Source organism: Aulonocara sp. 'chitande type north' Nkhata Bay, linkage group LG22 (assembly GCF_057382095.1).
Source record: "Aulonocara sp. 'chitande type north' Nkhata Bay isolate Kocher_YH1m ecotype deep benthic linkage group LG22, A_spYH_male_GT1.1, whole genome shotgun sequence".
NCBI lineage: Eukaryota > Metazoa > Chordata > Actinopteri > Cichliformes > Cichlidae > Aulonocara > Aulonocara sp. 'chitande type north' Nkhata Bay.
In genome coordinates, this window is record NC_141364.1 from 12,609,484 (window position 1) to 12,637,295 (window position 27,812).

Sequence of the window (27,812 nt, forward strand, 5' to 3'; positions counted from 1 at the left end):
ATAGAGACAAAAGGAGCAACAGAAATATTACCTTGGATCTGTCGGTCAGCAGTTCCCCCTCAAGAAATAGCTCTTGACGGGTCAGGAAGGCCTGTCACATCGTGGCCCTGCTCAGATCTTCTACATATTCAGGTGAAATCTGCTCAAGATGGACTTTGGTGTCATTTATCAGAATGCACGCTGAGATCGGGGACTTCTTTGTTTTGTTAGCTCCCACATGTGGGCTAACAGATGTCCTCTTGTGATGCAGTCCTCATCTCCCTAATAACAATATTTGCTGTATTACAAACTGGATGTGTTTGTCTGGTTAATTTCTAGTTTAATGGGGTTAAACTCTTGTTGTTAAATATCTTTGATTTTTGGCCCATCGTGCTCCTTTCGTGTCAGTGATTTGTACCGAGGACGTTAGAAATGAGTTTCGTTAAAGCTGGGGTCACTGGACTGACAGGAAACACCGAGACTTCTACATGTTTTCTGGGCTCTGTTTCTAGGCTTTTATTTGTAAATTCAAAATGGACAGTACTGAACGGGCCTATCGCTTCTTTGATATGACCTGTAGTTACATTTCCAGGGAGCTGCACTTCAGGTTACGGCATAGATCATGTAGGGGTTCAGAGGGGTTTGTGGTTATGACGTAGCTACAGAGCAGATTAACACAAAAGTATGAATCCCTTGTTATTCTGATCTAGTAACACGTTTGATGTTTTTTATCCTTTGTTGGTAGACTGTTACCATGTGTTGCTGGGAAAATTAGATTCTTAAACTCACTGACTGATCATCGATGGTCAGTAAAGTTACAGACGATGGCCAGTAAGTGCTGAAAACCCATTTAAAATCAGAACGACCCCTTTGCACTCTCCTCTTCTTATCTTGTGCCACAGTAGTTCAGCAAAAAAACCTTCAGTCAGTCCATATTACAGCACCAGAACTGCTGGCATTTCAGCCTCAGTGGTTTTTTGGGGGGTTTTCTTTATGCTGCCATATATGTTTGCGTACATCTCTCACGTGTGGCCAGCACTAAATCTGCTGCCCTTGAAGGCGGACCTCACCATCATCATGGTTGGTTGTCCACAGAAAGCTCGTATGTTTGGCCATGCGGACTCTGGGGTCATGCCACGCTAGAAAGCTAATAGGAAGTAGCATAAGCTGGCTAATGAGCTCTAATTAGGCTAATGAATTAGATGCACAGTGTACTGTAGGCGTTAAAAGAGCAGATGAAGGGGAAGATGGGAAAGAATGGACAAGCACAGATCAGGATGCGCACATACAGTTGCTGACACATGCTTTTTCCGTATTGCCACAGGGTAAATAAAAAGCAACGATTAAGAGGGGGAGGACATAACACACGCAGGTGCTCTCAAGCTCATATCTCTCACTATATGCATGTACGCACATTATAATCCTTAACTAAACACACGACATATGTAGATAAACACAGCCAACACACACACACACACTCCCCCTCACCAAACACGCTCTATCTCAGTCAAGAGCCAACAACGTCCCCTTTTCTCCATAAGCTCACTTAGCCTGCACATCTGTCGTATTCTCGTGGGAACACACACCACAATATGCTTCAACTTAGACACTCGCACTTTTACGGGGAGTACGAGGCTCCTGTTTAATTACTGCTGGAATCTGTCCTTAGTCTGTTTGGTAGTTATTTACCAGACAAATGGGCACATCTGTGAGATGGTATTCATAAATCTAAATAACTTTTCATATCCCCTGATTTTTGACTGCTATATTTGGAGGTTCACTTCTATTCTTATGCGCCAAAAGGGGCCAAGTTGCAAGACACCAGAGCTTTTTTTAATCATGAACTATTAATCAGATGAGTCAGAGGTCTTTATTAGATCATTTTCCCTTTAACAAAACCTCAAGCGCATACTCTCAAACCCAACTACAGTAGAGTAGAAAAAAGAAGGAGAAAAAACTTTCCAGGATTGTGTTCCAGCCATCATCAGACCTCCAGACACCTATTCTTCCACAGACTCTCGCAAGACTCGCACAGAAACCCACTTTGGAAGACAATTAGAAATTATCCAGAGAGTGGCAGAGGGAGACAAGAGAGAGGTCCGGGAGGCTAATGTAACAACAGTCTCAATAAGCAGTAAATTGGATCTCTTTCTCTCTGCTCTTTGCAAGACACTGAGGTTTTGTGTTTTCGTCACCCTGGAGCTCCATGTTTAGGCAGTGGACAGTATAATCGACTGGTGGGTGCCTGCACGGCCACAACGGCAGGAAAATAACCAAGAATGAGTCCACTGTGTGCTCTTATAGATTTGTGGTCGTTGCATAGGCTACTAATACAATCTGGCTGTTGGTAGTGCATCACCCGCAGCATAATACTGTATGGAAGTAAACAGCAAGCAGAAGTCATTTATAAGTCGTTGCGCCGTGGAAGCCAGTGATTTTTGTGAGCAGATGGCAACAATGATGAGGAGAAAAGCAGACGAATTTTTAATTATAGGTGCGTGGATGCGCTGCTATTAGTGCTGGGGTTGTGACAAGCTACTTTCAACTATATCTGTCACTGCCTCTCTGCAAGGCTCTCGCAGCCGGCTCTCAGGTCACACACAGAAAAGTCGTATTCATTTCTCTGACTGTTTCCAGGTTGCAAAAAATACAAACTGCATCTCACTTAGGAAGACACGTGGAAATGAAATGCATGTTTGGATGTTCTTCCTTCATTCATCTTTCACCTTATTTACATACGTAAGATTTCTTTATTAATCTAGCCATATTTTACAAATCCAACTGGCTACATGATTATTTGGGTTACTTAAAAAAAAAGACTACAGCTGTCTGTCCTTAATTTAGTTTAGGCCTGTGGGAAATCCTGCCTTCCTAATTTCTTATGTTTCCCAAATTTATTGGTTAGTTTTCATGCTTAAATTATTTCCCGTCATGTAAGTAAACCATATCGGTTTATTAGACCAACAAGGAGGCATAAATCTGTGCAGGGTTATAGTTTAGGCAAAGAATTGATCATCTATTTTGAAATCTGAAGCCGGCATGTGTCCGCTTTATTTGTGAAATTAAATGGCTAATGAGGGTGTCGTGGTAACAAGAAAGGGAAGCTATGGATTTACTGGTCATTATGCCTTAGCCTGTGGCCACGAACTATGAGTAGTGACCTGAAAGAATAACATGGCTGATACAAGCTTGGAATCAGCTTCCTCTGTGGGGTGTTCAGGCTTAGTCTTAGAGACAGGGTGAGGGGTTCGGAGTAGAGCGGCTACTCGGCCACTGCATCTGCCTCCTGGATGCCTCCTGCATGCCTCCTGCATGCCTAGGTGAGTTGTTTAGGGCATGCCCTATCAGGAGAAGGCCCAGGGACAGAGATGGGACATGCTGGAGACATTATATGTCCTGGAAGAGCTGGGAAGGTGGAGAGGGAGGTCAGGGCATTACTGCTTAGGCGACTGCCCCCATGACCGAGATAAGAAGCAGAAGATGTTGTACCAGCTGATTATACCTTAGTGGAATGGAGGGGTAAGCAGATTTCAGTTTCCCTCTCCACTTTCACCTTGTACCCCCCATCTGTCTGAAAGACGCACCTTTTCCATGTAATTACGTTGCTACAAATAAAGGCACTTAATGACAGGTTGCCATGGTGAGTGTGTGTAGGCTCTTGACATTGGGGTTGGTGAAGAAATGTTACTTAACTGCTTTACACTTGTTGTACATTGGGGAAAACGCACACACTCAAAAAGTCTTGTTTTCTGGACACTTTCTGTTTCCCGCTCCCCGAATTGTTGGCTGCAAATGTGGCGGCTCGCGCAAGTGTCTGAAAAACATAAACACACGATCACAGCCTGCAGGCATGCAGCTAGGAGGTGTTTTTTTTTCCCCCACCGCTAACTCAAGGACACAAAGAGGAGAGAGAGCCGGCAAGAAAATAAAAGAGAGACAGAGAGAGCGAGAGGGGGGTGGGATAGAAGGAGATGATGGTAAAGGAAGGCTGTGCAAACAAACAGGACATTTAAAGGAAGGAGGAACGTGGGTTTGTCCACCAGGAACTCGCCTCCTAGAGGTCTCGTCATGAAACCTCATCACATCATCTAAAACCACCAGAACTCTCGTGAAAAGAAAATTATCGGTTTTAGGCACAATCCCAGTCGTACGATTAAGGTGCAGAGCAGGTGGATCATGTGGGAGGGAGCCAGCTGTCACATCCTACCTAAAATCTGCATCCAGTAAGCCAGTGATTTCCTCGACACTTTCTTATAGTGGTCTTAAGATATCCCAAAACCTGGTGCTAAAAAAGTTCTTTCCATGTCCGGCTGGGTCGGATAAATGGCAAACATTTGTGTCGCATTAAACATGTGACAAAGAAAAGTGCAATGGCTGGATAAAACATGCTATAGGGCTGTTGCGTGTTAAATCCCACATTGATATTCAGTGCCATCAGCTGCTGGTCTGTTTTGTGGGCTGTTGTGTGCACGCACACACATACGCACACGCGGGGACACACACACAGATTGTCCAGAGAGACAGCTGGTGTGAAAATATGGGCTAATATAGCTTCTTCGTCTCCATCGACAGGTGACGGAACGTCAATGTGAGGGCGTGCAGCTGTCGCTTGTTCTTGCGGCGCGCGCGTCTGCGAGTCTGTGTGTGCGATAACTGTCTTATGCGCTGTGCAGAACGCTGCGCCTGTAGGTGTGAATGAGGGTGGGATTTTTATCACAGGCTGTCATGTCGCCGCACTTTATTAGAGCTCGGCTGGAGAAGGGACAAGGCACCATCAGCAGTCGCCCATCAGTGTGTATGTGTGTGAACAAGAAAGAGGGAGAGAATTGACTGGCTTCTACCTTTGACCTGTCAGCGTGGGCCATAGTCAGAGAAACACACCAAAGGCAGCATCAGCAATCACCTTCACACTTCCTTACGTGCTACAGCACAGCCGCTCTGTTATCAGTAGAGTAGAAGATACATGTAAAAGTAATCATGCAAATGCATTACGGGCACCAGGCTACTGCTAATTAAAATGATCGTGTTTATGCTTTATGCCAGTTTATCTCCTTCTTATCTTCTTAATGCTAAAACACGCTATCAGATCTGTCATTGTTGCAGGAAGATTTAGTTTACATTGTTTTGATTATTGTCTTCATCACATGTGGTGTCATGAAAATATGTCTGAAGATCATTTATGAAGGATGCTTCCTTTCTAATGCGCCACTGGCTGGTAATTTACCTTTGACTATACATTGTCTGGGAGAAAATGCCTTGTTGATGTTAGAGGTCAGAGAAGAATAGCCAAACTGCTTTTAGCTGGTAGGAAGGCAACAGTAACTCAAAGAACCAGTCGCGAAACACCCTCGCTGCAGGAAGGAGCGCTTTCACAGATCATTCATCCCAACAGCAGTTAGACTCTATAACTCCTCAATCACGATGTCATAAGTCACTGGGCATTGTGGACATCCACAGTCACCACTTCATGCATAATGCACCTTCTATGTGTATGGACGTGTGTATGCATATGTATATTTAGTGTGTACCTGTGTGTGTGTACGTGTACATGTCTATACTTATAGATATCTATTACTTACATAGGAATAGTAGTGTCTTGCATATTTCCACAACCATATCCATAATCACATACTTTGTATGCTTTTTTTTTTTTTTTTTTTTTTTTTTTTTTTTTTTTAAATGACATCAGAAACAGCAGTATGCGACATTACGTGATGGCAGAGCTTCAGTTCATCCTTTGTCTTTTTTTTTTTTTTTTTTTTTTTTTTTTTTTTTTTTTTTTTAATAAATAGGACAGGGGGAATGAATGAGAGAGAGAGGGGGAGAGAAAGAAAGAAAACCCAAGGGGAGAAGAGACGGTGAGAAGGGGGGGAAGAGAGACAAAAAAAAACAACTCCTGGGTCACCTGTATGGAGAAAAAACAAACAAACAAACAAACAAACAAACAGAGGAGACAGCAAACAACAAAGAGCAACATAATAATAGAGAAAACAAAGCACCATCACAATAAACTAGCTAGTCATAGATATCAGTATTTACTAAGTAATAAACAATATTGTGCAGCACGCAAGATAGACAGCGCACAGTGTGCTTTGAGGCAGCAGCCAAGAAAGCTTTAGTCCGCGTCTGTGAATACCCATGTGTGCATACCTGTGTGGATCAGCATGCTTGCATTCCAAAGGTTTCTCCATGTAATGATCTGCTAGGGAGTGTGGGGGGGCCACAGCCCCGTCCTCCAGGGTGTGAAGCGGGTATGGAGGAGATCAAAACTCCAGACATCCAGAGGCCCCCAGAACACAAGAGACCATGGAAGACCAACAGAGGGGCAGCCGCGCCACTGTTCCAGTAAGAGCTGAGGAGAGTCCCAGATGAGGGCTCACTCAGCAGCCGCGGAGCAGAAGCCAGGGGGGGTTGCAGTGACGCGCCCGTGAGCTCCGCCGGCCCCCAGCCGCGCCTGAGTGACCGAGCCCTAGGCCGAGAGGCCGGGGGCACCCCACCTCCAAAGGGGCCCGAGCGAGCCCCAGGCCCCAGGCCCCGACAAGCGGCCGCCAAGGAGTGAGCCGGTGTGTACCCGGACGCCCACCCCCAGACACAAAGAACCACCAACACACCGACATACTTTGTATGCTACCGTTGTATATAGTGTATTATCTTACTTATTTTATATTTGTTTGTATTTTATTTGAGTTTTTGTATTTTCCTTCTGCTATCTGTACCTGAGCTGAGGTAAAGCAAAACTTTCCCATCAATAAAGTCTTATCTTATCTTGTTACAACCAACGCAGAAGAGCGTCTCTGTCAAAACTTGCCGCAGATGGGCTACATGTTCGGGTTTTAGGCTCAGAATTTGGCGTAAACAACACAAAAGCATATCAGGCTGCTGGTGGTTGTGTAATGGGGCATATCTTAGTATTTAGTATTTAGTATTTATTTATTTATTGTCATTGTCAAGAACAATGAAATTGCGTTTGGGGCTTCCATACAACCCAAAAAAAAGAAGAAAATAATAAATACCCTTAAAACCCAAGTGTACATATTTAACCCAGTGTGACTCCAATGCAATAAGACAATCCTTAGCAATAATGTTCGTAGAAATTCAGACAAAGACCTGAGAAACATGACAAAATACAACAATGCAACCCATTCAATATTATTGTACTGTGAGATATGATATCAGATATGATAGTTATCTATTTAAGAAAGAGGGGGGGGGGGGGGGGCAGGAGGGGGAAGAGAATAAAGATATGATGCACCAATGCAGACCAGTTCATTGCTATTAAGAAGTTGGATATGGTTATTGTCCGTGAGAGGGGGGCAGAGAGTTCAGGAGCCTCACAGCCTGTGGATACAGGCTGTTGGCCAGTCTGGATGTTCTGGCCTGTATAGACCTGTACCTTCTCCCTGAGGGCAGCAGATGGAAAAGGTGGCGCGCAGGGTGATGTTGGTCCCGCAGGATACTGTGCACCCTCCTCAGACAGCGAGTGGGGAAGATATTACTGATCTCTGGCAGACTTGTTCCAATAATTCTGCCAGCTTCTTTCACCACCCGCTGGAGTGCTTGCTGATCGGCCTTGGTGCAGCTGGGGAACCACACTAGAAATCCATACGTCAGAACGCTGCTGATGGCACAGTTGTAGAAGTTCAACATCAGAGATCTGGGAATGTGTGCGCTCCGCAGTCTCCTCAGGTAGTAGAGACGCTGTTGGGCCTTCCGTACAACTGAGGTGATATGGTTGCCCCAGGACAGGTCCTCGGTCACAGTTACCCCCAAGAATTTAAAACTGCTCACCCTCTCCACCGCCTCACTGCCAATGAAGAGAGGCAGATGGTTGTTATGGCCCCTCTTCCGGAAATCTACAATGATCTCCTTGGTCTTTTTGGTGTTTAAGACCAAGTTATTGTCGTGGCACCATGACTCTAGTTGTTGCACCTCTGTCCTATAGTTTGTCTCATCATTGTTGGATATAAGTCCGAGCACTGTAGTGTCATCTGCAAACTTAACAATGAGATTGGACGCGCAGGAGGAAATACAGTCATGGGTGAAGAGAGTGTATAGCAGAGGGCTCAGAACACACCCCTGAGGGGCACCGGTGTTGACCACAAGGGTGGAAGAGGTGTTCTTACCCACTCTGACACTCTGTCTACGGTTAGTGAGGAAGTCCACAATCCAGTTGCACAGAGAGGAGTTAAGTCCCAGTTGGTGGAGTTTGGGACGGAGTTTGTATGGCCGGATGGTATTAAAAGCCGAGCTGTAGTCTACAAAGAGGAGCCGTGCATAGGTGTTCCTGTGTTCCAAGTGCTTCAGTAATGTGTGCAGCACTGTGGCGATCGCATCCTCGGTTGACCGGTTCTCCCTGTATGCAAACTGGTGCGAGTCCAGGGATGGTGGAAAAGCAGCTCTGATGTGTTTAATGACCAGTCTCTCCAGGCATTTGGCGGGAATGGGGGTGAGTGCCACAGGTCTGAAATCGTTCAGACATGTGACATTTGACTGTTTTGGGATGGGAACGATGGTTGCTGCTTTGAAACAGGATGGTACCAGTGAACAGGACAACGAGGTGTTATATATAGAGGTGAAGACGTCCGCCAGGTCCGCAGCACAGTCTTTTAGCACCCGGCCCAGCACTCCATCCGGCCCGGCCGCCTTCCTGGTGTTAATGCTCCGGAACACACGCCTCAGCTCATGAGTGCTCAGGACCGGAGCAGGGTCGGTTGAGGGGAGAGGGGACAGGACAGGGTCGGTGTTCTCCCTGTCAAAACGGGCATAAAAGAGATTTAGATCCTCAGCCAGAGTAGAACTGTCGGCTGAGGGTGATGGTGTTCTTCTTTTGTAGTCCGTGTAGTCTTCTTGGAACACCTGTTAGTATTGTTGAACATCTTTTAAACAGCACAGAGTAACCGACTATTATTGTTGACTGTGCCCGTGTCTTTATGACCACAGTTTACCCGTCTTCTGATGGCTGCTTCCAGGCAGATTGTAACATGTCACAAAGCTCAAATAACCTCAAACTGGTTTCTTGAGCATAGCGATGAGTTCACTGCAGTTAGATGGCTTCTACAGTCACCAGATCTCAATCCAATACAGCACTTTTGGGATTTGGTGGAACAGGAGATTCTCATCATTGAAGTGTATTCGACAAATCTGGAGCAACTGTCTGATGCTATCATGTTAATATGGACCAAAATCACTGACGGGTGTTACCAACACCTTGTTGACTCTGCCACAAAGGCAGCTGTGAAGTCAAAATGGGGTCCAACCTGGTGTAACTAACGCATTAACATCAGCATTTCCGTGTCAGGGTCAATTATGGGGACATTATAGCAAAAAAGTCATGAATTACCTCTTATTTTTATTTTATAAAAAGTAATAAATTACTCCTTGAAAGATATAACATTACTTCCGCATTATTGGGCAAGATTGCCTGAAATGCATGATCGCATAATAACCAGCTGACGATGCAAGTCCTAAACTGGGATTATTCTTTCCTGTACTGCTGGTGATGGACTTCACGTGGACTGTTAAAGAAGTACAGCAGTGAAGCTCAAGCTTCAGCTGTCTGTGTCCGTGTCTGCAGCAGAGTTTAATCTAGGCCTTAGAATACGTGCCCACACACTGGAAGAAATCCCTGTCCTAATGAGGCCAGAATAATAACAAGATATTTCTTTTGGAGAGACAGGTATGGGTAGAAATGGAGGCCACAATTCTACAAACCTGACTGCTCATCACAGCTTCTCCTACCCGTTGAAAATCAAGCTTTGGCTCCTTGACTGAGGTCAACATCACTCTGGGTCCAGAGTTCTTCGTTACTGGCTTTGCAGATGCTCAGAAAGAGTTAATGTTGTGTTAGATGCTGCTGTTTCTGGCCCGGAAAGTCATTTGTGCTTCACCATTACATTCTCATCCTTTTTTGCAATAAAGATTAACGTTCATATCTCCATTGCTCAAAAGTTGAAGACGCTTCGTCCTCCTGTTGTGCAGAGAGTTTAAAAACTTACCAGCGTAGCAGTTTGAGTAAGTTTAGTGTGATTATAGAATTACAACCTATTACAGTGTTAAGGAAAAAAGTGTCATTACAGCCAACGCTGGTCTGAACACACAACCTGTCAAAATATGCGAAAGCACCGAGCATGCAAACATGAACGCATAGACTGATGCACAATTTGTCTATTTCTGATGCACACACGTGCACGCGCAGAGCCAGCTGTGTGGTGGAAGCAGGTGTCACTCTCAGCTCATTACCCCTGGCTGGGTTGATCACCCTGTTTGTAAAGCAATAAGATACACCTCACTGGAGAAATAGAGGGATGAGCGGGGGAAAGCAGAGAGAGGAAGATGGGGAGGGTGGGAGCTTCGGCCTCCTGCTCCGAGAGATAAAAAGAACCGGGACAGGTAGCAGACAGAAGAGGGGAGGTGTGCACAGGTGGATGTGAATCTTGAGATTGGGGGAAAGAGAAGAAAAAGGAAAAAGATGTAGAAAAGCTGTGAGAAATAAATGACAGGAAGTGGAGGACAACATAGGTGGAAGGAAAAAGCAGAAAAGAGGAGGCTCGGTGGAAAAAGGCAAAAGCAAAATCAGACACTCTGGGGACCTTAAATAATAAAATAATAATAAAATCAACTCGTGGTTTTGTTCTTGCTGTGATTTCACACATACACCTTGTTTTCCAGGAACAAGGGATTATTAGCCAGCTGCTGACTTGTTAAACCCACTTTACAATACACAAAAAGCAACGCTTTAAATGTGAGAACTCCCCTTTCTCTTGAAATCCCTCAGATAATTATTGTATTTTACCTTGTTAAAAAAGTTGTTTGAGCCCTCCTGATATAACTGTTTGGTTTTTATGTCATTAAATGTGTGGGAGTGTGTGGAAAACTACATGCATAACAGTAGCGCTGCAAAAGAGCAACATTGTGATGCATCATCTTCTTGCAATCATTCAAAATATTGTAATATGAATCAAATTCTGCTTTTTGGCTCTTTAGGACAGTTTTGTTGATGTTGTTAGTTACACAGATTTCATACTCTCATAGATACTAAATAATTGCAATATGATAATCACTGTGTCATGATAACAGCATTATCATGGGCGATGATTCCAGATAGCATCGTATCCAGAGTCACATCACAATTTCCACCCTAATACATGTTGTGGCAAAGATTTCATCCCTTCATCAAACAATCAAACAATTGTCTAACTGACTGATGAGAACTAGCTCATACAGCATGCAATCGTCTAATCTGTAAACCGGTGACACGTGACTAGAGACACCACTCTGACTACCACAGGTTGCTAGAGAAAGATGGGCAGTCCCAAACCAGATGGTGAGTGGTTGCTGGCAGTTGCTAGGTGCAACCTTTTCCAATTGCAATTGCGTCTTCTTCGGTCAGTAACAGATGCAGTCGACAGTAATGTGCATGCAAGACGGCGACTTGTCTGATGACGCTCCCCAACAGCTCACTAAGTGGTGGCGGTGAACCTGGAAACGGACGAGTAACAGTTGCACCTTCTGCAGCTTTTTGGTTGCACTGGCAAGGCAACGTGTTCTGTTTCTAACCATTCAGAACCCTTACAGAGAGCTAGTGAAACTGTGGCTACAGGGAGATCTTTAGGTGCAGCTCTCTCTTTGAGACTGATGGTGACAACTGGTTGGGAATACACATTTTCCGTTAGCCTCCCGTGGTTGTCCATGGGAGGATGACTTGTCTCCAGGCCTGTGTGGCTGATGATCACTCACATGTTTTTCTAAGCCCGTTCCTTTAGTGTCATTTTCACATCAGTGAACTCACAACACGTCTGTGTGTGTGTGTGTCCCTGCAGGTACGACTACAAGGAGATGCTCCACAATTCCACTTTCTGTTTGGTGCCCCGCGGCAGACGGCTGGGCTCCTTCCGCTTCCTTGAAGCGCTGCAGGTAAACAAGCAACACACACATCCACAGCACTGCGAGAGAGCATTGCTCACTGCTCTAAATTCAAGCTAACCAGCAAATATCACTATGAAGAAAAATAATCACTACCTACACTCAACCTTCCACTTAGCATTTGTTTTAATGGTGCTACCTCTAGCAAAGGATCACTAGATCATTACCACCTTAATTTTCAGACTAATAGTGTAATTAATATAAACAAACGAGACCTTCGCTGAGAGGATTAGCTGCTGCTTCCTGCCTCTAAACACTGATATTCATTTTGCAGATACACTGTTAAATTGTTGCCTGACTTCATGAAAAAAAATAAATAAAGATGGTTTGTTTTTTTTATGCATTTGCATAGACATGCAGAGACCGTTTGCTAGCCCAGGTTTATATTAAGCTGGATTACGGGTGAAACTGCTGCACATAATAAACATAAGTCATCATAGTAATTTCCTAACACTGGCTCTGGATTCACCTCCAGTTTGCCTCTTCCTGCCTCCTTTTATTTACATGCGCCAATCGTTTTCTTTTTTCCTCCTCTCTGTTCATCCATTTCTGTAACTGCGCAGCACTCTGCATTACTACTGCACTGTCCTTTACCTCTCCTTACCGTACGCCGCTGTCCACAGAGTGCACTCACATAAGTGTGCTTATCTCACTATCAGCTGACACACACACACATGCACGCGCAGAGAACACTTCACTCAGGAGGCAAATTTGCCCTCTCCTCTCCTTTCTCCATTTGTCACACTCACTCCAACCATCGAATTCAAACCGTGACGACAAAGAGAGAGTATTTGCCAGCTTTGGTCTTTGCATGAAAAAGCAATTCTTCATAGAGGTCAGCGCTTGTGTGCGTGTGCGTGTGTGCGTGTGTGTGTGTGTGTGTGTGTGTGTGTGTGTGTGTGAGAGAGACAGCAGCAGAGCCTGAGGGCCAGTTCTGGTTTAGCTGACACCTTTATGACCTGGGAGCGACAGGGCCGTCATTGACATCAAACCACAGACACACACGCACACACCAGCTGTTCCCCTGTACCTCTCCTCTCACCCCTCCATCCTTCTGCCATTCCTTTGCCAAAGGTCATCTGTGGCTTTACTAACTCCCCACCTCTCATATCATTCATATCTGTTTATCCGCGTTCATCTGCCTTTTCATCTTTTATGAATTCCCTTCATCGTTCCTCGAGCTCACCTCCTTTTGAGTAATTAACACACCCGCTCCTAATGTCATCATTTTTAAACGTTGATGTGAAGACATGAAGTGAATAAAACAGCCAGAGCGGCCTGGTTCCTTTCTTTGATTTTCCAGACTTGTGAATGATTCAGACATTTTCAGAAATCAAATAAACTGAAACAGGGCGAGTAATTAAGGAATTCTTTTTGTGAACGTTTCACCTCTTGTAGTTCTTGTCGCAGCAGTGTGAGAAAATGTTTTTATGAATCTGGCTTTTTAAAATTTTTTCCACACATCTGAAGTTGAGTCTGGACTCCTGTGCTTTCAGTTCATAATGAGATATAGTTGGTAAATGGCCTGTATTTGTATAGCGCTTTACTTAGTCCCTAAGGACCCCAAAGCGCTTTACACCACATCCAGTCATCCACCCATTCACGCACACATTCACACACTGGTGATGGCAAGCTACATTGGAGCCACAGCCGCCCTGGGGCGCACTGACAGAGGCGAGGCTGCCGGACACTGGCGCCACCGGACCCTCTGACCACCACCAGTAGGCAGTAGGGTGAAGTGTCTTGCCCAAGGACACAACGACCGAGGCTGTCGGAGCCGGGGCTCGAACCGGCAACTTTTCGATTCCGAGACGAACTCCCAACTCTTGAGCCACGATCGCCCCCCAATAGTTGTCTTGCTGTCTTTGCATATAGCCTGTCTATTAGCATGCAAATCTAGAAATGTTACGTCATACGCTCCTAAGATCCCAACAGGTTCATATTAACCACTTTTGCAACTATGAGCCAGTCAACATGGGTTTAAGTCCAAATGTGTCACATTGTTCTGTCAGAGTGAATGCAAAAGGAAAAAAGGCCGGTCGTGTCCTGTAGGATTTAAGCTGCTCTAATCAATATTAATCAGTATATTAATAGGTCACAGAACAGGTGCTGCACCTGTTGTTAGTAAACCTACATGAGCACCGACTCGCCCAATTAAATGCTTTTGTAAGCCATTTCTTCTTAAGGGCGTTTGGTTGGAATAGCACTTAATGTCACAGACCCTTCACAAGCTGAATGAGGGCAGTGGTGTAGTGAGAGGGTGGAGGGACCCGTTTGAAACTTATTAAAGAATAGCTGGTGTGCACATGGCGTCATTTAGAGGCTCAAGTCAAATAGATAGATTAGCTAGATTTAACATGTCAGATAATCCAGTAAAAAGTAGTCCAAAAGCAGCTGTACGTGCAATATTTGCTGAAACTAAGTAGTCGCCACCTTTCAAGGTGCACAGAGATGTTTAAATAACAACCACATCCACAGGCCTGTGGTTTTCCCCAGAGGAATCCATCATGAGTCATATCTGCAAATTTATAATTGAAAAGATGTTTGCTAAATACTTGAAATTTCCATCAAAAGTGTATTATTTAGAGGAAACTGTGGCTTATTTGTCAGGATTCGTATTTCTCATATCTAGGAAAAAATAAATAGGAGTGAATAAACTCCATGAAAGTTCAGGATCTAGTCTTAAGCTGGTACAGTTGACTGAGCAAAAAAAGGTATGTCTGCTTGGATCGTGGTTTCTTTCCTTCCATTGGTGTTTTTTTATCCACTGTATGTCCAAACCTAAGGGGGGCTTAATGGCTGAATAGTTAGGAATCTACAAGGCTCTTAACCTCCACCTGAACTTTTATTCTTTCTCTCTTCACGTTTCCTTTTCTATTCTTCTACCGGTCACATTGTCAAATAACGGGAAAAACACTAAAAGTAAACTCTTTCAATTCAAAGAAACTCAAACACAGATAATAACAGAGTGATTGATTATTATGAAGTCCAGTTATCACAGCTTTATATAAACAGAGCTGCGTATTGTCGCTGTAATGACGAGGATCAATATCCAGTAAATCAGCCGAGATTAGGCAGGTAGCAATGATTCCAGGCCTCACTCTCTGTATGTGTGTGTCTCAGGCTGCATGTGTACCAGTGATGCTGAGTAACGGCTGGGAGCTGCCTTTCTCCAAGATCATCGACTGGAACACGGCCGCAGTCATCGGCGACGAGAGGCTCCTGCTGCAGGTAACGGCCCGTAGACGCGCTCGCACAACAATCACATGCTCTGTATATCACCTGAAAGTGACACGGCGAAGAGAAACCGCAGCATTCCCACAACTGAAATCAGACTCTCTCTCTGACTCTCGATACCCTCGGCACACGCTCGGTCTTCACCATCTTCACCATGTTTGGTTTTCTAGCGACATGGCTGTTAACTAAACAAAATTCAAGCGGCATACCAAGTCCCAGACTGCTTACAAAGCCCCACATTGTTTTGTGAGAGGGCAAATAAATAAAACCACCAAATGGATTTCGTTGGAACGGCTTGAACTTCATAGGGGGAAAAGTAATTATACGCCCATTAAACCTTAATTTGAATGAAGTGTGTAATAATATTGTTTGACTTTGAGTTTTATAATGCAGGAGCTCCATCTCGGCTTTCTCTGTGCAGCTACAAACAGGTCTGAGACGTCCTGGATCGTTCTCCAGATTTATGTATTTTGCTGCAGTACAATGGGGCAAGGTGCACACAACACCCACTTAATATGTGTGTTTTTCACTAAATGTGAGATGCCTGTACTCTTTATTAGAGGTATTTATCGGAACCACAGAAATATCTAGAAAATATTGCTCGTACAGTGGATCTACCTCTCCAATAAACATGCTAACAGATAGAGGAATGTACTCTTTACTAGAGTGGATAAATACCGTTTATTGGCCATTATCTCCCCTTTACTGTGACAAATGGTCACAACAGAAACTACACATCTATTGGAACAAAGGTGTAAAACTATCCATTAAATTCCAGCTGAAGCATTTAAAGCTTCTCTCTCGTAATATTGTTTGACTGATAGAGGCCGTTAACTTTATTCCTTCTTTCATGTGCTTTGTTTCCTTCATGAACGGCACATATTTGTCTCCTGTAAATGCTGCCGGTTTAAAACAAAACATTTTTTAAACCTACCTTGAGTTTGTGATGTCTTCCTCCCCTCATTCCCAGCCAGTCACGGCAGATGGTCGCCCCCTCCCTCAGCCTGGTTCTGCTGGAGGTTTCTTCCTGTTTAAAAGGGAGTTTTTCCTTCCCACTGTCACCAAGTGCTTACTCAAAAGGGGTTGTTTGAATATTGGGGTTTTCTGTGTTATCATAGGGGCTCTATCTTAGAATGGAAAGAATCTTATTTGATGCTTTATGAATAAAACTGAATTGAACTGAGTTACACAAATAGGACTTCATTCTTGATTGGGACTAAATTCTGCCAGGTTAAAAAGAGACAGACGGAAAACAGAAATCTTCTGATGTTGCTGCTATTTTTTACTAAAACTTGCTCTGAAGTCTTGAAGTTTTTGAAAAGATCTAAATCCTGGACCTAATCACTAAAAGTTCAGCAGCTCACTGCTCTCTGTGAAGGCAAAGAAAAAGTACACAAAAGAAGAAAACGAACAAAAGGTAGACCTGGGTCACAGGTATCATAACTTACCTCAGGTGACCTCAGCAGGTCACATGACAGGGTGGGGCAAGGTCTCACAGTGGTTTCACTCGTGGTGATGGTAATGATCCAGGCCCCCTTCTTACACCTTGGCTCACATGACAGCTTGCATGAATAATCCGTCGTAGTAGCAGTAGTACTCAGTAGTGGGTCCCAGCAAAGGGGGAAACCCCCACAAGGGTTAAGATTACATATCTGGAACTCCAGTTTTGTTTTTAGAATGAAGGAGACATAATTCCAGCTGCACTTTTTTTCCCCAAGCTCTAAAAGTTAGCATGACCTGGATGACTAAGAACCTACATGTACATGTAGTTCACATCTACATGCATATGTCTATGACAAGACAGTAGAAGCAGGTGCATACCCACAGCAAAACGTTTTCATGCCCAGATCAATCGTTCTTCAACAGCGATGTGCAATACTGATCGAATGCCGTTTGTTCTTTGCAGATTCCCACAACGGTGCGCTCCATCCACCAGGACAAGATCCTGTCCCTCAGACAGCAGACTCAGTTCCTCTGGGAAGCCTACTTCTCCTCTGTGGAAAAGATTGTTCTGACCACCCTGAAGGTGAGGAGTCAAGACGCACATGCACAGTTGTACAAACTCTCCTTCGTCCATTATCAGCCTTTCTCTCCGAGGGCTGCAGTGTCACTGCAGACTCCATAATCGCTGCGCTCTCTGTTTGGTCTGTTTGGTGTGAGGCTAAAAGTAAAAACAGAATTTTTCTGTGTTTTTTGACAGAGAGCAAAGAAAAAATGGAAATTGCGGAACGTGTTCATGTAGAATTTCTCACAGGCCGCTTTTTGTTTTTATTAAATGCTATTTTATGATATATCAATAGTAGTTGCAGCAATTGGCGGGGTAGTACTATTTATAATGCCACCAGTAGAGACAGTTACAGTGGCTTGCAAAAGTATTCGGCCCCCTTGAACTTTTCCACATTTTGTCCCATTACAGCCACAAACATGAATCAGTTTTATTGGAATTCCACGTGAAAGACCAACACAAAGTGGTGCACACGTGAGAAGTGGAACGAAAATCATACATGAGTCCAAACATTTTTTTTACAAATAAATAACTGAAAAGTGGGGTGTGCGTAATTATTCAGCCACCTGAGTCAATACTTTGTAGAACCACCTTTGGTGCAATTACAGCTGCCAGTCTTTTAGGGTATGTCTCTACCAGCTTTGCACATCTACAGACTGAAATCCTTGCCCATTCTTCTTTGCAAAACAGCTCCAGCTCAGTCAGATTAGATGGACAGCGTTTGTGAACAGCAGTTTTCAGATCTTGTCACAGATTCTGTGGGTGAAGTTTCTGAGGTCCTTTTAGGTCCATGGAAAGTTCTCACACATCCCTTTTAGCGTGTTTCACATCAGTGTAGTCTGCATCTGTGTTCAACTCTGAATATGACAAAAAGGCCAGAGGGTGTTTGAAACAATCTAGTTTATACAACATGTCATCCAAACACGTCTAAAAGCAAAAGTGTTTATGGTTGTTTCAAATGACCCCGCTCAAAGGCAAGGCAGTATGCCTGCTGGCAAACGCTGGAGCATGATGCGATGACAGAGGGATTTGGAATAACAGTGTGCTCATCTGAAGTCACTTAAAGTGACTGTAAGACTGTAGCTGTAAATAATTTAAAAATAAGAGCATCAGAGAAGTATTCAAAAGAAACCCTGCATACTTCCGCGTCTCGGCCAGACACAGCTAAATCATTCTCTAGACTGCTTGGTTCAAAAGGTCATAAAATGATGGGACTATGTTGGAAGCTAGAAATAAACAACTTAGGTCTGTAGGTCGTCACGATATTTTGTAGTTGGGAGGCAGAAGTGTGCATATTTATATGAGACGGTGGAAATACTGAGTTATTCTTGTTGGCAAGGTGCATCCTTAAACAAGATTTCACACACACAGATAACTGTTAATTAGTGCTTGTACAGTATATAAATGTCATACTAGAGTTTTACTCACCAGTAAAACCACAGCGCAGACTTCTCAGACGGTCAGTTAATACAAGCGTACAGGAAGCCATGTTATTTATCAGATAGTTAAATATCCTGAGGCACCGACATTACAAACGGCATTGACAGGTCCTCCTAACATGTCATAAGTATACTAGCCTGTGCTGATAACAGAGATGACGTAGAACAAGGATGTACCTTCAAGTTTCAGCTCTGGAAGCTGCTAAAATGAAGCCAGTGCACCTGCATTATTTCCAGTGACCAGCAGGGGCCTACTCTTGTTGTCCTGATGAGATTGTTTTCTAATTTGCTAATTTCTGGTCTTATTAAATAAAATATGAGGTTTGATTTCTACATTCTGATCACCATTAGAGTGCAAAAGGAGCATACATTAATATGTCAGATCCATCAGTCTCTTCATGTGTGGTTTTAAAACGGCAAGGTAATGACGTCGACCACAATGCTCAGTTTGTGGATTCAAAACAGGCCTCGGTAAATCAGTGGGTGGCATCACAGTGGCTACAACCGTCTTTTATATGCAGCCACAGCTTTAATTATTCATATCTTTCAGACTTTAATAAAATTTGAATTGGTGAGATATAAAAATCACCCATCATAGTGGTTAAAAACTGGGGAATAGGCTTATTTCTGTAGTAAATTTGGGCATTTTAACATCGGAGTCTACGGGGAGCAGTCGCTTTTCTAAGAACTGCTGTTGTTCAGTTAGATTTTGCTCCTGCTCTTTCTTTTCTTAAAATAACTTAACAAGCAATGCACATAGCTACATGCAGGCTTGATTAGCAGCATGCACATGGATTAGTAAGATGAAAGCAGTATAGGTAGTCATGCTATGGTAGACGTATTAGTCATTTAAGAGGTTTTAAAGGATGGGTTAATAAATCCATGCAATCCAAACCAAACGTCAACCACAGGAGGCACAAAACTGAAAACTACTCAAAAGTGCCAGAGCCTCCTCCCAACCCCATATTATCATGCACATTGACTTTGTTAACAATAACCCAGTTTAAGGAATCTGCGAGTGGAACAACAATTTATCCACTCAATCCTCCTCCATCCCTTATTATTCATTTTAAACAAATTGTTTATGGATGCAGGGATAACACCGGGGCTTACTGCTAGTTTCATGCTGCGGTTGCAAATGTCTCCTCCTTCCTGCGTGCTCCCTCATTCAAGCACCCCATCACGCTTTTAATTTCCTTTCTTACTGCATTGCTGAAGCAAGATTCCCCTCTCAATGCTACAATCTCACTGACACTATAACCTACCAGATCTTACACACACACACACACACTGCACGTAATCTGTCGTGACTTCAGTGTCTAGAGTTGTCTGATTTCAGCTAGCTCTACATCTCTAGTCTGTTTTCTATCTAGCCATGTCTCACTGTGAGCTATTACACACACACACAGACACACACACGCAGTCAGAAACACATCTCCATATGTCAAGATGTGTCAGGCCAGATACACACGGCACCACCCAGGCATAACCTTGCTGACATGTTGTCACTCCACGCTGAAGTGCAAGGTGACACGGCCTGTGACTCAGCGTGCGTCTGTGAGGGTGTGCGCGTAGTTTGCCTGCATGTTTGTGTGTGTGTGTGTGTGTGTGTGTGTGCTGAATGGGGCAGTGGCTAAACGTTTAATCCTGACTGACTGTCCTGTTAAAAGAGCAGAGTGGGGAGAGAAGGGGTGAAGAGGAGTGGGGGTGACATATGTAAATGGCGTTGCAGTGGCAGGCCCCCAGATAACGAGCGACATGGTTTATTCATCCTGTTGGGCCTGCACTTGCACACACACACACCCAACTCTACTGCAGATCTGTAAGGATACACACATGCTCAAAACACACATATACACTCTGATATCTTGACAGATTGAATCTGCTTGCGCGCATTTAAAAAACACACTTGCCTGTTTTATTGACTACCTGTGTGTGTATGTGTGTGTGTGTGTGTGTGTGTGTGTGTGTGTGTGTGTGTGTGTGTGTGCAGCGAGCAAGCAGGAAACACAAGTTCAACCTATCATGCGCTCTTTCCTGTCAGGAAGCAGCCACATTTCGACCAATCACAAGGTCAATATCGCCGGATTCCGTGCTGCTGGTACACCTATTAAACTCACCTATTAAAAGCGAGTTCACAGTGTGCTCCCACGGAGGCAGGATTTATCTATCATGCTCTAATTGGTTGATTGTGGCTGTTCTGAGGTGAGATTGAGTCGTCCATCATGTCCCGACTGAGGGCTGCCGACGGGGGAGGAGCAGCAGCCAAGCGAGCAAAATTGCCCCTCATAAGGTGTAAAGGGCTTGAGGGTGTTAAGGTGGCAGGCAGTGTTTTTATAGAGAAGTTAACGGATTCCGAGTTAATCTGTTTTTCTGAGGCAAATGGTTATCGACTGCCCTCGGGGACAAAGCTCGGAAAAGTAAAAGAGACTCACACGGGGCTGATTTTTTTTTTCTCCCCCTTTCTTTCTTCACATCCCCGCCTCACTATGATGAATTTTTATGCCGCTTTGTCAATATTATTACAGTAAGGCCCTCGAGCTATGTTATTAGCTTTTCTTTTTTTTCTTTTTTTTTACAATTTGAACAGCTATCAGCAGCTCAGCCATCGCCCCACCTGACTCTCTCTACTTCTTTCCATGCTATGTATCCATCCTTTGAGTTGCCAAGCCAAGCAGCCAGCACCTTCCCGCTCAATAGCGGCCATAAAACACGGCCGCAAACCCGTGTCTGTTTTACTGAAGCAATTTAGCATGGCTCAAGGGCACAGCAGCAATATCTCTTTCTCCTGTCTGCCTGTTCAGCAGAAGCCCGGTGCGAGCTGCAGCTGGGGGGAAATAGTGCCCATTCTCACGTCCGACCCGTTTGACTGACTGCTCTATTTGGGCGCAGAAAGGATTGGGGCAGGCCTGACTGACTGGTGCTTAGATGCAGCTGATGACTTTGTCCGTGTCCACCGTTTGGCTCTTATACCCACCCTCCCCCCACTGTCTGTGTGACTGACCGGCACAGATGCTTTTTGGCTTGAGGAAAGAAAAAAGAAGGGGAAGGGGAAAAAAACAGTTTGGGTTGTCAGCGGAGAAAATATTGCACAATAACATAGATTTCTTTCAGCCTCGCTTTGTGCCAGTGCGATTCACTCTTGACACAATCAATGGCTGCTATTGAGGTGATACAAAGCAAACATTTGCAAAGCTCAGCTAGCTTTTTGCTTTCATCTAACGCCCGCAGACTTACTTTTATACCAGTTTTTTTTCTTGCTTTCACCTCTAATACACCGACTGAGTTTTGAATAATACTCGAGTATTATTCAGAGCTGAAAGGAAGGAAGGGGGGGGGGGGGGGGGGGGGGGGGTTATTGTAAGTTGGTGCATTAGCCGTGTTGATTCTCATTCACATTTACGACTGTCTTCTTCTTGGCACTTTTTGTGAGAAAACTCATTTCTCAGTGTGAGATATTTTATAGACGTGATTACAAGGCTCATTGATCAAATCCTTCATTCAGCATAATCTGAAAGGCTTACGAATGTTCGCTCATCTACACAAATATTTCTGATTGTTATGAGTCCTTTGTGATCTAAGAAGTGTTATTTAAAGGTAATCTTTGTTGGGTTCATGCTGCTTTTTTTGTGTGTTTCTTCTGAGTTTGAATTAATGAAGAAGCGGCACAAACGACAGAGTGGCCCGAGGTATACATAGACCCTGCTGTAATTAAAGCAGTACAGTTTTAATCCTGTAAAACAGACTCTGGATTCATATGCACTGAAACTTTGAGCGGCCTAGCAAAAAGTCAGAGTAATGTCCAACTGCACTCAAGTGAGAATAGCGAAGGTAATTAACCGTCCCGGTGGATTCGCAGCCAGCGAGGCGATGGCGTGTGTCCCGAGTCCTGTGCGGTCCACAAAGGCCGAGCATTTCCAGTGAGAACATGTCTGAAGTGCATTTGCAAGAGGACATGCCTTGACTTAACTCTCCCAACTCTGTCCAGAGTGAAAGCTGCCGTTCAAAGTCCTCACAGATAAACGCACCATTTTAAGTTCATTACTTTGCAGGTATTTTTGGTATTTTTAACCCTTTAAATTTCGTACAACTTTTAAACTAAGCGCTAGAACCCCGATGATCTATCGTCTATTTTCAAATAAACTGGGATCAGCTTTTATAATAGCTGATAAATTAAAATAAAAAAAAGTAAAGACTATACAGAAGAAACACCCTGAGTGCTGACTGGCAACACATATATGGAACAAAGTTGTTAGGCTTTTAAAAATATATTTTCTAATTAGTTTTTAATTTTCATCTAATTTCTAGCTTTTAATTAGGTTTAGTTTTTGTTAGTTTCCAGATTGGGTTTTCTAGTTTTAGTTTAGTTTGTATTAGTTTCTGGGTTTAATTGTTTTTGATAGATAGATAGATAGATAGATAGATAGATAGATAGATAGATAGATAGATAGATAGAACTGCAGTACTTTTTGAGGGCAGTTAACTCGTTGTCATGTAAACATCTAACAATTCAGTAAACACATCAAAATGTCATCAAGACGACCTGTGATAACAATTTTTTACCAAACTGGCAGAGACATATTTGTATCATTTTTCCTCTACATCTTTCTTTGGTTACTTGAGTCACAAAATCCTTTCAGTTAGCTTTCATTATTTCAGGAATCTAAATTTCATTTTTGTTTTATTTAATTAAAATTGTTTTTTTTTCTTTCACATCTAGTTTTAGTTTAGCTGACTTTTACTTTAATTTTGGTAACCTTGTTTGAAATGCCACAAACAACAACTTGTTGTGATAATAAAACCAGATTCTTTTTAAGCCACATTGTCATATTATCTTAGTAAGAACTTAGATTACATTTTAAATGTGTAGCTATTTCTATTTTTTTATTTGTTGTGTCTGAAAAGAAAAATAATTATATATATATTAGATTGTTAATTCACCAAATATTTGTACTGGTATTGATATCGGCCTTAAAAGCCTAATATTGGCAGGGCTCTACAAAGTCCCCGCAGCAGCACAAAATAAAATTAATTGTGGAAATAAAGATCCATCTCATATCTCTCATATGAGACTTGTCTTAATTTATACAGGCTTTATTTAGGCTTTATTTTGTTTTTTTTACGTTGTAATCTAACCTGTGTGTGGTTTTGTTCCTGTGTGCAGATCATTCAGGACCGTGTACTAGAGCACGCCTCCAGGAGTAGCCTGATGTGGAACAGTCACCCTGGGGGCCTGTTCGCTCTGCCGCAGTACTCTGGATACCTGGGAGACTTCCCCTTCTACTACGACACACTGGGTCAGTAGCCTTCACACACACACACACTCTCACTGTAAAGTGCTGTTACGCTTCTCCCACCCTGCATAGCCATTAAATTGTCACAGACTTTTTGAATAAAGACAGTAGATTTGTGTGCAGCTGTGGTTGTGGACTTTGCACAAACACTAGAAAAACAGCCTTGGTCTACTGCCCTCCTCGAACGGCTGTGAATAGCAGCAAGTGGAGTGGACGAACAGGCCTTTGACGGATGTTTGTATTAGCGCTGCTGACACATCGCCGCGTCCATCAGTGGTTTTTGAGTCAGCATTGCTACAGCTTCTGCCGCTGCCCGCTACGGTTCAGCAGTGTTGATTTCTCCCCCCCACCGCAATCCGCGACCCGGGAGCTGCTCCATCCCTCGCTTCTCCACTCCATCATCATCCGCTGCAAACGTCCCCACGTGCACAAAGTCATAGATGCCCAGAAAGCAACAGTGCGAATGCAAAAATGTGTCGATGTAGCACCCGAGGTGGAGCGGATATTAAAATGGATGGGCGCGGTGACAGGCATGGATTACAACACTGGCAAGTTTATTTGTTTGTCAAAGAGGAAGCAATTAAACACGGATGGGTTTTTAGGAGACAAGGTGGCTTGTCGCTGACGGGTAAATGAGTGAAATCAAAGAATGTGAGTTTGCTTCTAAGAGATATTTCTTCTTGTTGTCCAAGAGCCAATAACAAGACACACACAGACTCTTTTTCATGCAGCATATTAACACTCAGACTCACACAGCAGGAGAAGAGTTTGTTTTGATTGCTTTAGCAGAATATTCCTTTTAATAAGAAGCAGAAATAAGTTTGGGTTTTTTTAGGATGATCATAACATACATCTTTAAGAATAGTAATAATAATACCCTGAGCAAAAATACTCATCCATCTCTAAAAATTAAAATATCATTAAAAAAAAGTTTCCTTTTTCATAATTTAACTAAAAAAATGTAATTAAAAAAAAGTAAACTTTCATATGCTCTGTGTTCATATTCAGCACATGTAAAGTGGGTGTTTTTCGTGTTTATTCCAATGACTTTCTTTAAAGAAATCCAGTATCTAATATTATTAGAATGTTTAATTTTGGGTTTAACTAAACTAAATAAACTAAATACTGTTGATCTCTGAGTACATGTAATCATGGGGAAAAGTTCATTTAAGAATTTGGGAGCTCTTCACAAGGACTGGGTGGATGCTGATGCTGGTGTTGAGTATCGATTAATTTGTGTTAAGACAGAGAGACAGTGTCAGATGATCTTACCTGGTCCTCTGTGTTTTATCAGGTCCAAAGTCAATGCAGCCATCTACTGGGATAGTTTAGAGCACTTCCAGCCTCCATCTGCTGACAGGCTTTATGGAGATTTCTTTTTCCAGCAGGAGTCCTGCCCACAGCACCAAAACGATTTACATGTACTTTTTACTCACCATGTTACTGCTTTACTGAATTGACACAGCAGAAAGAAAAGCATATTTATTATATTTATTTATTTTTCATTAGCTCACCTATTATAATTTTATTAAGGCTGAGTTCGTCATAGTATCGCCGTTGTGTCCGTTTGCGTATGTATTTGCCTAGGAGAGAGGGATTTTCAGCCAACCGAAACTCCAAAATCCTAACAGGATGTTCCTTCACACGGATGACACTGTGCGTCAGTCTAATGTTGATTTGTATACAAGTGTACTCAAACAGGGGAGGGAGGGGCAGCAGAGTTCACCCAGAATGCAAGAAGTGTAACTGTAACAGTAAAAATAACAAAGTGAATATAAAACATTACCTCAGATACTTTGTTAGAATTGACGCGATTGCGCGAAACCTCAGTCGAGAAAAAAATAGTCACAGTCAATAGTTTTTATCTCTCCAGCTCGCTGCTTTGTCTCTCACTTTGGGTCCGGTAAAACATCTGTATTGAGACGCACCGAAACACATCAATAATGTTTGAGCATCTCATTCATAAAAATATCAGCAGTAAAATTAAAATGGGCTTCTCTCTTCTGGGAAAGCTTTGGAAAGTGGCTGCAAGGATTTCCTCTCATCAGTATTATTAATGTCAGCCACAGATGTTGGTCTGGCTGTCAACCCTCATGTTTTGGATGGGGTTGAGGTCAGGGCCAAGACTCAGAAGCCAAACCAAAGTGGGACTGATGGGGCTTGACTTTCCACTCTGGGTAACAGGATAAACCTTAAAGTGTCACAAGATGATTGTTGGAGTAATGATAAAATTATGCAACAAAACATTAGTTGTTGTTGTTTTTTATTTGGGCTTTTGCTGTTTTGTTGTGAAATTTTGGCCAGTTTTGCTTTTTATGTCTTCAAATGTTTTATTTTAGTGGTTCTCAACACTTAAAGTGGGACAAAGATGACCACAGTTTGGAGTGAAACTTATGGTCTCAGTCATACAGGCAAGAGACTGGGTGGTGACTGCCTGGCAACCTCCAGTCACTAGTGAAAATGTGTCATCTCTGACCAGCTGGTGTGTGTCTGCCGAGAGCAAACTGAATCAATAACTTCCTGATTTCTTTGGTCGCTTGCAGATTGCCCCCATTGCCTGCATGAAAGACAACTTCAAACATTTGCTAACTAATCAATGTGTGGCACACACTGGAAACTGAGAACATTGCATATTACAGCTGCAACAAACACATTTCAGTAGCAACTTTTAATTTGAAGGGGAGCGATCTCCATTTACGGTTTGTTCAGTTTCACAAACACGAGAAGTTGGTGAGGTTTTACAAACAACGAGCTACCACGGCAACTTATAGTGACCAAAGCTATCGCGATGAGGTTTTCACCTAGCAACAGCCAGCAACCACTTGCCAACCAGTCAGGGAATACACATTTTTTTTGCCAAGTGTCCATAGTTGGGGTTCACAGACCAATCTTTAGGCCTGCTTGACTTGGGAGTAGCACTTGGTTTCGCAGCGACTGCCACAACAACCATCAGCAACCACTCGCAGCTGACCAGAGAATACTGATGGTTGCCAGGTGGTCTCCAACTGGTCTCTGAGTCCCACATGCGATTTATGTAGGAGAAAAACACAAACAAGAGTTTGCAGGAGCAGTCGTCTTGCATTTCTTTTTCTATAACATTCAAGTATATGTATATTTGTTTTTTTGCAAATAAAAGCCAAAGAAATTATGAATTACAGGCCTCATGCTGTTGTATTAAAACAATCCATAATTGGTAATTAGTTTAAAGTCTCGACTCTATCTAGTATACAGTCCATGCAGTATTTCTTAGACGAGGAGGGTCATTGTAAGTAGGAAACTGCCTCAAATTGCTGAATCAGTCTTTAATCTGCCTGGCGTACTGCTTTAAAGTTTTAGCCAAAGAAATGTGTAATGTGCTGATGCCGGATGAGATAAAAGCCACTGAGCATCATGTGCTAAGAGGCAGAAAACAGCATGCACATTCAAAATACAGAATATGCTGCGTGATAATAATCCTGCTCCTTGTTTTCTTCAATGTTTCATGAAAGTCTGTTTATGAGCTTGTTACAGTTTTACATCCCTAGGTGTTAAAAAAGTCGGCAGTCTCTCTACTTTTTATTACAAATCTAAAGGATAGTTTACCAAGTTTGAACTATATTCCTCTTCATAAAAGTTGCTCAGTGGCGGAAAGGAGACTCATCTAATGCTGTCTCCTCCCCGCCATGCTTTGCTGCCTTGGATTAGATTAGATTTAAATTAGGAAAACTTGGACGTCCTCTATGATCCGTCTTGCTCAATATCTTATTTCCTCCTCATTTTCAGCCTCAATTACTCTATCAAGTCAGACTGAATTTAAAGTCACATCAGCAGTTAGCAGTCGTGTGTTTATTGGGTTGCTGATACAGCTGAGGAGTTTTTAAAATGAAATATTCAGTGATCAAAAGATCTGGCATTTTCAAAACACATTAACAATGTTGAATATTTTAAGAGGGGTTT

The 27,812-nt window shown here is 43.1% G+C and overlaps 1 protein-coding gene across 1 annotated transcript in view; it reads left to right on the top strand.

Moving 5' to 3' along the window:
• ext1b (exostosin glycosyltransferase 1b) overlaps window positions 1-27,812 on the top strand; it is a 138,424-nt gene that overhangs the window by 81,457 nt on the left and 29,155 nt on the right. The window contains exons 2-5 of the mRNA XM_086279684.1: window positions 11,799-11,892; window positions 15,025-15,132; window positions 17,045-17,164; window positions 23,747-23,879. Of these exons, the coding sequence (XP_086135810.1) occupies window positions 11,799-11,892; window positions 15,025-15,132; window positions 17,045-17,164; window positions 23,747-23,879 (455 nt within the window). The remainder of the gene's footprint in view (window positions 1-11,798; window positions 11,893-15,024; window positions 15,133-17,044; window positions 17,165-23,746; window positions 23,880-27,812) is intronic.